General features: G+C 39.5%; 1 protein-coding gene across 1 annotated transcript in view; it reads right to left on the bottom strand.

Annotated features, from left to right (window-relative positions):
• Nucleotides 1-409: 409 nt before the first annotated feature.
• LOC126108773 (receptor-interacting serine/threonine-protein kinase 4-like) overlaps nucleotides 410-10,907 on the bottom strand; it is a 52,421-nt gene continuing 41,923 nt past the window's right edge. The window contains exon 9 of the mRNA XM_049914124.1: nucleotides 410-2,293. Coding sequence (XP_049770081.1) covers nucleotides 1,615-2,293 — 679 coding nt within the window. The 3' untranslated portion in view covers nucleotides 410-1,614. The remainder of the gene's footprint in view (nucleotides 2,294-10,907) is intronic.

Genomic DNA, 10,907 nt, shown 5'->3' with positions numbered 1-10,907 from the left:
TCAATAGATGGCAGCACTTTTGCCACTCTGATGTACCAATTTGCCTCCTCGTTCACATCCACTACTCCCTGTTCTGCGCTCACAGGTAGCACACCGTGCATAGTACATGTCCACCTCGGCACTTGGAGCCACAGCACAGCGTGTCATGATATTATTTGTATATTTGCCTACCTAGACAGTCGTCCGTAGTTCTGTCTGGTGTCACTTTCGCATTGATATAGGTTTCACAGCACATAGCCTGACTGACAGTTTCTAAATGTTTTTTAGAAGTTTTTAGAAATTTTTTTTTTCCATACGTGTTGCAGCGTGTGAAAATTGTCTCCCATCTTGTGATATTTCCAGCACAACACCAGAATATGGGCTTATAACAGTCTGAAACCAGTCATATGAAAATAAAGAAATTTACAACTGAAGTGGTATTTTCAACATATAATTCTTAGTTGTGAATGTTCTTCCAGCAGGATTGTTTGTAGTAAAATGCCACACAGGGCAATTGGAACATATTACTGATTTCTGAATTAACGCAAGAGACTCTGTCTGACATCAGCCACCATTAATTTTAATAAAATGTGTCTAGCATATAACGTGATCCCCAATTCTATCAGAAGACTGTTCCATAGAATTACTGGTAGCTCACTATGTTACATTCAGCAGCTCATGAAAACTGCTATAATTAAAGAAATTAGACATTTATATTTTAAAAATGTCCTAAATAGGAAAGCCTATGTAATGCACCTTAAATTTTCTAATGAACTGAGCCATTTTATTTTCGGCGATGCATATGCACATATTATGTATCTCATTGATTGTCTGAAGGATAATATTATTAGTTCTAATGTCAGGAAGCTGGAGAGATTAGGTGTCAGGTTTGACTCTGCTTCAGAAGTAGCTCCTGAATGTAATTTTAACTTTTACCATACAGTTTCGAACCAAACTAGAATCATTTTTAATCACGAGCAAATGTGTTTTCTAAATAAAGGGCTAGCCCTTAGTCTCAGATCCCCATGTAATCAAAATATGGCATCCTCTTTGGTGGCCCACACTATCGTTGCCCTGGAACAGGCTAAATCAGATAACACTGCATAGTAGATCATTAAATACTGGCACTGTAAATACTGTTTTCATGTCTAGTCAAAGGTCATGACTATAATAATGAGTCTTCTGTGCAGCAATCACAGCGACTGTGTGAATGCAAGAGATGAATACGGGGTGAGAAATGGAGGTCACAGCTGTAGTCTCGTCATATTTGCAATTGAGAACACATTTCTTGCAAATTCACAGTAGTTTCTCAATGCACCAGACATGTTCCTATCAAGTATCTTTCAGTACTCAGATATAGAGAACTGGTCTTTATCAGTAGCTGGGGCATGTTTCGATTTTTCCAAATTTTCACGAAAGGAAGCGTGCTTCCTGGTGTTTACATTAGTTAGTAGGTATCTCTCATTATTGTTTTTGTTGTGGTGCTAGTAGATTAGATGTAAGCACTATATTGATTTGTGTACAAAGAACAACTGTCTGATTATCTTTTTGTATTCTTTGTTTTAAAAAGAACCAAAGTTCACTTGATGAAACTCATCTGGTTTTGGTCTAGACATATCTGACGGACTTCTAGCTTCATCTTAGCATATCTATCAACTTCTGGAGTTTTTTCAGCCTTGCGAGGTCTAGTGATGTGTTCCCATCATTATCTCTGGCCTCCCTGTTAGCCCCTGCCTCGAGCAGCAGTGTCGCCACCTCACTGTGGCCCTGCTGGGCCGCATAGTGCAGCGGCGTCATCCCAAATTTATTCACGGCATTGGGGTTGGCTTTAGACGCCAACAGCAGCCGCACCACAGCTGTGTGGCCTTTCCATGCAGAAATGTGCAGAGCTGTGCTCTGCTTCTCATTCCTGGCGTCCACTTCCGCCTTTGCCTCCAGCAGTGTTTTCACAATTTCTGTGTGGCCATGTACTGCCGCATACTGCATTGCTGTAGTCTCATACTGATTCCTGGCATTGAGGTCGGCATTAGACGCTATCAGTAACCGCACCATAGCTGCGTGGCCATTCTCTGCAGCTATTTGCAGCGGCGTGCTCTTCCTATCATTCCTGGCTTCCACTTCCGCCCCGGCCTCCAGTAGATGCCTCGCCACCTCCACATGTCCCTGCTTCGCTGCCCAGTGCAAGGCAGTCTCCATGTTCCCGTCCATCGCCTCCACGTCTGCTCCAGCCTTAAGCAGGGCCTGCAGCTCCTCCACTGCCCCTTCCTTAGCTGCGTGTATCAGCCTCCGGCCCTTCTCCTCTCCAGAAATACTCCTGCACAAAAGAAAGAAATTCTTAAACTCTTCAGGAAACACACAACTTGATGAAGAACACTATCACAGAAGCAACACTAAGGGCAGTTCTAAACACACATCTGTGTATTGACAACTGATCAGTCTATAATCCACAGTTCTCTCCAATAAAAAACAATGCGAAAGTCTCTGTATGAGAAGGTATAAATTTTCAATGGTACCATCCTCTCAATGTGTTCATCCACTGTCCAATTTGAATTGCTACATTCTATCTTTCAGAATGTTCACTTGTTACACTGTCACACTGAATCCTGACAGTGAGCCGCTTTGACCTCAGGATGTTTTTGTTAAGCCTTAATTGCTCTGCAATGAAAGAGTTGCTTCATGTAGCTGATACTGATCTTTCGAATGCAGCAATCCCTTCCCACACTTATACATAGGACACACAGAACAAATCACATCTCCAGATATTTAAAGAAACTTTACTGTCATGGCATGAGAACATCAGTCCACATACTTGCAACTTTACTGACAGCCTAATCAAACAGAGAATTAGTATGTCTAACAGGAAACCATTTACTGGAAACATTTCAGAAGCAGCAATGATGGTAACTAGATTTCCTGGGTTACACACACAAATATGCTGATTACTACATGCACACTGGCAGCGATAAACATCCTTGCATGTATAACCAATACACACTCACACATATGAGAGTAAATTAATGTGTCATGCAACTGTCTCGATTGCCATAAGAAATACTGCTCCAACTAAATCTTGGTTCCCTGAATATCCTGTAGTCAACACACCACGTTATTTGCAAGTGACAGACTCCCTACAAAGAGCTTAACGGATAGTACCTCGATACTGATAGAAGAAGATTCATGTTGCAAATGCCCAGCAGCTAGAAATAACGAATTCTTTGTGGAGTAATTATAATTAAGAACAAATTCATTCTGTTTTTCTGCCAAGTGGCATATTACAGCTGATAATTCCAATATCCATCCATCAATCAGGTACTTACTATCTTCTTCTGTAAACGTTATGTGGATATGGAGCTACTAATGTGGCTGTTTCAACTGAAAATTGTACAGTGCATATACAAAAATGAATCTTAGTGTTCTGAAAACTGTGTCAAATGTGTCTTGATCTTTCCTATCTAATGGTGAGACATTAAACATGATTACTGCACTACTGTACAGTGGTTAACAGTCTGGAAGTGGTTTCCACCCCCACAGTTCTTTCCTGGGAGTGACCTTGGTGGAGACAGTGGGTCTTTGCTGGCGTCTAGAGAGTGTTCCCCACTTTGGAAACCTGGAGTCCTTTTAAGGTATTGTTCAACTGCGTTTAATCTTACTGACAACACACATCCCTGGGGAATCATGCATGTTATCGATAATGGTGTTGTAATATAGCTGTACAACTAATTCTGGATGCCTTATCTATTGTAATGTTGTAGACTGTGATTTAAGAATTGAGGTGAGATATGAAATATGTCTGTATATTCTGCCAATAAATCTGTCTTGCTGCTAACTATGGTGATACTGAGTTTTTATGGTACTAATTCGTTTTCAGAAGCAGTTTTAATCTCACATTTACTAGTCATGCTAGAAGTTGTAATCAGCAAATATTATCAGTCTACAGTCGTACAGTGATGATCTGGTTTAGTATTTTGTCATGAACACTGCAAGATTGTCAATAAGATCTCTAGGAAATACTAGTTTGGTCAAAAGTTAATTATGTGTGCAGGTAAACTCTGTGCTAACTGCCATCAATAGCTATTCAATAAATGCAAAGGTATATTATCAATGCTGGCCGCTGTGTCTTTGAAGACGATTTATCTCGCCAATTTCTTGTTTGGTATAAGTATTCACATATAGGGTGGTAGATCGCCTAAAGCATGTTCACTAATTTCATCCTTGGTCTGGCGTTGCATTCTGTCCTTGCTCATTAACTGTTCTTTTGTGGATCCCGATTTCCTTTTTATTCTCTGTGTAATATGCGTACCCTATGGTTTATATTGAGTGTAATTCTATCCAACACACACTAACTTGTAAATATTAGATGTGCTATATTTATATAATTCTATGCCAGACACAATAACTTGTAAACATTAGAAGTGTTATATTTGTGTAATTCTATCCCACTCACACTAACTTGTAAATATTAGATGTGTTAAATTTATTATTACAAACTCTTTCCAGTTAATCATCTCAAAGTTGCTTTTTGTGTTACATCACTTTAGGCACATGCCATGAAGACCCATGTAATGACATTCTGTGGTTTTCTTAATCTATCCTTTGTTTGCTGTGTCACATGTGTGTCACCATTTAACCCTCAAAACACTTGTGTAGGAGGGGTGAAACGCACTTCTGCCTTGATTTCTTTTTTGTAGCAGTGGGTAGTTCCTAATTTGATAATCACATTTATGTCTATGCACACGTTACGCTATTCCCATAAATTACGGGATGATGGTCTAGAGGAGTGGAGATGCCACCTGGTAATGTCCTGGGAGTGTTATATTGTGCTCATATCAGCCGAATTTCGTGGCCAAGTCATCGACATGAGTTTCCTATCATGCTCATCAAATCTGTATACCATGATTCTGGCCCTATGACTGGCAGTTACCGGAATTCAGTGGACAAGGAATCAATGTGAGTTCACTATCGTGCTCAACAAATCTGTATACCATGATTATGCCCATGTGAAACTAACAGTTATCCGAAACTGGTGGACAGAATATCACTCCCATTTTCCTGAAATCACTGCAGCATGCATCAGTCGTAGAGACAGGGACAATTATCCTCCTGGAAGAGGCAATCACTATCAAGAGACACACAAAGAATTCAAGCATGCAGCTGGTGTGCGGTAATGTTCACATAGTTCACAGCTGCCTTGATACCTCTGATTAGGGTTTACAGGACCCAAGCAAACCCACAAGAATGCCACTGACAGTATAATACTTCTCCCAGAGTCCTGCATCTGTGGCACAAGTGTGCAGCCACTCACCTGGATGATGGTGTATCCAGACATGGCCATGGACACGAAGCAACAGGAAATGTCATTCATCTATGAAGGCAGTACCTTCACATTGATACACATCTGTGTTTCTATCTCGATGATAGAAACACAGTCCTATCTCGATTTTCTGTGTAAAGCATAGATAAAAAATGTAATGTATTAAGTTATTTAAGGAATAATGCAATGAAGTAGCTATGAGCTACATTCTATTTCTATTAACAAATTTACAAACATAAGTGTATTTATCATGTAAAGCTAAAATTCATGTGTTCCATGTATCAAATGCCTAGACAGTATTTAATGTATATAATACCAGGTGTATGTATCTAAGGTATCACATAGAATATACCGTAACTTCCAACAATGGGGCAAACAAACAGCTGCTCATTGTTATGTAGTGTCCTGACTTGGAACACTTCCAGTAATATAATCACACACACAAACACAGTAAACATACATAAGCACAAACCATTTCAGATGAGAATAGCTCGAGGTTCTCCCGAGACCTTTTCACCAGAAATAGGTAGAAACAGGGCATTACCAACCAACATGCTACATAGGCTTTATTACACATCCAGATAGAGTACATCACTTCCCTCTACATATTGCAAATTATTTTCACCACACTCATTGTATAACTTTTTTTTTTTTACATTTGCATTGTACGAATTATATTCTCATCAACTAGGCAGAGACAAATTATATAGAACCATTTTAACAATTGTTAAGCACTCAATTCGCTGTAGCCTTAGAGAGATTTTTATATATTATGTTCTTTCTATTATTTAAAAAAGCATTAACAACTGTATACCAATAACATTGTAATAATGAGAAGTGTTTGCTGTTCCATTTATAAACATCCGACCTACCTTACATTTCAAGGCAGTGGGTTGATCTGTACTGTTAATGAAATAAATAAATAAATAAATAAATAAATATCTCGATCTTGTGCTCACTCAAGTTGTAGCTGACGACGTCATTGGGTCAATGGGGAACTCTCAGGGGTGGTGTGTTACAGAGTCCTGTGTTTGATCAATGAGTACTCGAAAATGTGCTTCAAATCGCTGTGCCTACACCAGCACTGAGCTCCATCGTCAGATGTGCCACAAACTGCCGCCTATGCTGATTTACAGAATGGATAAGGCTCCGATATCCATGTTCTCTGACATGAAATATAGGTACAAATTCTCGTCCCCTACTCTTGTTTTCACCGTCTGGCAACGACATTCATTGCCTGCTTACAACAGTTGCACATCAACTGTTGAGCCCTTTTCTCCAACGCCAGGCCGTCACAATTTGCCCTTAGTCAGAGTCTGTTAGATCATTAGATTTCCTCATTTGAGGCCCATACCGTTTCTAGATCTTCCACACGTCTGTTTTCTGCGTACATACAGTCTTTAGCAGGTCGCGTGTCCATAACTGCAACATGTTGCATTTCATATTAAGGTCTCATCAGAATTTATTCTTGTCATGGACTGTTGTGTAAGTATAATGAGGTGCAGTATTGTGGATGTCTGAAGCATTTACCTCTTTCATAAAATTAAAATTTGGCTTCTACACAACTTTATGAACACGCAGTTAAAATGTTCCCCTAATGAGAGCTCAGGCGCAAAAAAATATGCACTAACAACAGGTCCTTTGGCCATGCCACTGCATCTTTTCGATTTTTAAGTAATGCTGATGTTTTGCAGTTTACTCCATCACCAAATGGAATTGTTTTCCCATTCTTGTCGCTTACATTATGTACTGTGTCATCATCAAGTATTTAGTTTTTGTTGGTTTCTACTTCCTGTAAAAAATTGTATATTATTCTACGGTCTAAAAGACAGTTTTTCAGAGTTTGTAATTTTACTTATGACTGTGTACAGTTTATGTTTAAAGTACAGTGTGTTTGAAAAAGAATTTCCTAGTTTAAATGTGTCCTAGAATCTGTACAAAGACATACACCAGTTTGTGCTGTTTGATTCATCAACTCTCCAAGTTTGGCTCCCCTGCAGTTGGCAGGTCTGTTTGATCTTAAGATGGCACCACTGCTATTTTCTCCTCTGTTCCCTCAGTTCAGTCCAGGCGTTCACTGTGACATATTGACAGAGCACGTCTTTCCCAAATGGACTATACTGAGGCGGAAAAGGGGCTTGTGTTTTTCCAAGAAGATGGCGCCCCACCTCATTACAGTAACCGTGTGTATGCGGCTCTTGGTGCTCGCTATCCAGGAAGGTGGATAGGATAGGTAGGGCTGGCCCAATGCCTTCGGTACCACGAAGCCCGGACTTAACCCCACTGGACCTTTTCTTTTGGAGCAACATAACAAATGTTGTGTACAGTGAAACGATCATGGACATCAATCACTTACTGGAAAGAATCGTCAAGGCGGAGGGAGTTACACCTGAAATGTTGGTCAATACGTGGCGAGAAGTGGAATATCGTCTTGATGTGGGTAGGGCAGCAAATGTATCCCACGTTGAAGCCTGCTAACATTAAATAAAACTTTATGGAATTCTCTTTCATGATATATACTTATTGATGTAATTTTTCATTGATTTCCCCATTAAATTTATATTTAAAACTAGGGAGTTCTTTTTCCAACACCATTAATTGTATTTAGCCTTAGTTAGGCGCTGATTTTTTTTTATGTAAGTTCTTTTATATGTCCCCACATCAGGCAACTGCAAATCAAAGAAGGAAATCTTCATTTTCTTTACCTTGTACGTCGTTTTTCGTATTTATATACCTATGTGCTATTTCTAAACAGTTGTCTTGTCTTCACTGATAAATTTTTAGCTTTGTATTTCACATATTGTCCTACTTTGTTTTATTTTCTGCTCTAACACTTTTACTTCTTCCTCTGCTTGTACATTTATCACGTTTTTCAGTTGTTTATAAACTGCTGTGGTTGTCTGCGGCAACATTTTTTCACTCTCTATATTGATGTACCTTAAAAAGTTCTTTCCTTCCCATGTCATATTTCTGATTCTATTCCTCTACAGGTTTTTATTTTATGTAATGTTCCTTTCTCTGTAAAGGTTCTACTACTTTATATTTTAGTATGTGCTACACAATTTAAGCCATTTCCTGGTCACACTCCACTGAACGTTACTCGCTGCATTTATGGATATACATGTTGCTGTGTCATCTAACATTGACAGGTTGCCATCTTTTTTAGAAAGTGATCTCCACTTTGATCTGTCTGCTTATTCTTCAGTGGCACCGTCTTGTGGCTGGTTGTTAACATGCACATCTTCATGCGTCACATGATTCACATTACTTTTATGCATCAAATGTGGCAAATACTTCTCAGGCACCTATTCTTGACATAATTTCAGAATAAGTGTTGTGTCTTCCATGATTATCTGTCACAGTGAGTAAACTTTTTTGTCAGCCTATACCATATGAGGGTTTTATTTGTACATTCGACCCAGGGTCATGTCTGACAGTAACTATGTTGGAACAGATCTTGTGGATTATGTGCTCAAGTTGTGATTATGTCCAAGGTGATAGAGAATTCCACTGGGAATGCTAAGTGTTCCTGATATCGGAGATTGGCACTGGTCACGATGTCATAGTAAACCATTTATAATGCTTATCGTGCTTCCAACGAACTGGCCTTGTGGATTTTTGTGGAATTGACTACCTTCCAACATTCTCCCTGCAAGTTCTTAACTCAAAATTGTTACAGGTGGCATTTTGTTGCAATGTGTTGTTGCCAAGGAGGGCTTTGAGTAAATTTTCTTATCGCCAGCTGGTGATTTTTCATGAAATTCCAGTTTATTCTTAATAATTGGAATATTTTCTTAATTTACGTTTGCGTATTGTATCAGAGTCTGATGTCTGCAAGTCTGTTGTTTAGTGCAGATGAGTTTACTGGTGTTTCTTCTAAAATTGTGGGTAACTTTTGTTAATGAATGATTTCAGAGACTATTGTGAGTTGAATTTTTACTAATTTTTCGATTGTCTCTGTTTTTCTTAAATACATGTATATGAAAGGTACAGATCCGCTAACGCTAAATGAGTCGTCCCGCTCTTCCAGCCTCCTATTAAATTTTTGGTAAGTAGTGCATTCTTAAAGTTAAGTAGTGGATTTTAATTAATTTGTATTTTCCACAATGTCTGGTGTTGTCAAGGATCCGGCTTGTCAGAGGCGAGGTGAGTTACTTCACGAATTGGAGCGACATGGGCTAGAGTGATGGGGTACGGTACAGAAGTTCACTGAACAAATATGTCAGCACAGCCATCGTCAGATGGTACATAAAGTTACCACACCTGATGAGATAAGTTTCTCCCTGCTGCCATTTGTGATGCATTGATAGAAATCGTAGAAATTATTCAGGATAGTAGGAGAGTGTCAGTATAGGCCCACTTAGATCATTATATTGATAGCCTGAACGACTTGGTCGGTGTTGACGCACAACAGGTGAAGGAAATACAGGATTATATTGTGGCGATTAAAGAATGGTATAAAAAAAAATGATGGAGATGTGGGTGGGAATTCAGAAAGTAATTTAGCCGTCCATGATGGGGACAAGAGCAAAAGATTTATGTGCCTTTGTTGTTTAAATATTTTCATGAATTCCCAGTAGGAGGGCATTTAGGTGTCTACAAGACGCAGGAAAAAATCCGACAGTCCTTGTTACCGAAAGTGGATGGGAGGGTAGCCAGCTGTCAGGTATGTGCTATGACCAAGCCAGCTCAGGATAACAGGGTTGGTAAATTCGCATCTAAACCCACAAAGAAAGCTTCCCACCAAATGTATATCGATTTTGCTGGCCCGTTACCAAGGTCTAAGAAGGGGAATAGATACATTTTCGTGTGTACTGATGCGTGTACTAGATTTATGTGATTGCTGTCAATCAGAGGTGCGACGACCTGAGCAATTACCCAGAATTTAGTCCAGTATTTTTAGAACTTTCGGGCCGCCACAGTCAATGGTCACCGATAATGCAAGGCTGAGGCGTTTTGATTTGATTTTGACAGGGAAGCCAAAACAACTTTGGTCTAACCCGTCACTACCTGCATCAAAACCGAGTTTCTTGTGTGGTATCGCTCTCTGTATAACTAGTAAAGCCAACTAGTGCCCTTAAATAGTGCAAGGAGTCCCTTTACCAGTTTTTTGTTAGACATAATTTCTTCAGGTCTAGTTTTCCCGAAGATTGTGTATCTTTTACTCTCCAATGCCATGTACTCGAAAATTAAATGTGATGCAATTTCTTCACCCTCATCAAAAATCCTACACTTAGGGTCTTCTTCCGTTATACCCATTGTGTGTAGGTGTTTTTTGAAATTCACATGAGCGGTCACAAGTCCAGTCATGAGTTTGATCTCTTTCCTGTTGAATCCCAGGATTACAGAGCTTCTTTTAAAACATGGCTTGGGCGTCATTACCTTACCATATTTTTGTTTATGGATCTTGGTCCAATATTCTACGTGCTGCTTCCTAAGCCAGTTACATAGTTCTAGTTTGACCATATCCTTAGTGATTGTCAGGACAGGTTCCAATCCAATAAATGAAGTCATTGCCCCCATCCTGGCCAGTCTATCGGTTGAGGCATTTGTGTAGTTCTCTTTAGGGATGGGGTAAAAATGGAAATGTCGTGTGGCTAGGGCCTCCCGTCGGGTA

The sequence above is a fragment of the Schistocerca cancellata genome, chromosome 11, assembly GCF_023864275.1.
Source record: "Schistocerca cancellata isolate TAMUIC-IGC-003103 chromosome 11, iqSchCanc2.1, whole genome shotgun sequence".
Taxonomy (NCBI): Eukaryota; Metazoa; Arthropoda; class Insecta; order Orthoptera; family Acrididae; genus Schistocerca; species Schistocerca cancellata.
The sequence above is the reverse complement of the archived record's forward strand: the minus strand, read 5'-3'. Positions and strand labels throughout refer to the sequence as shown.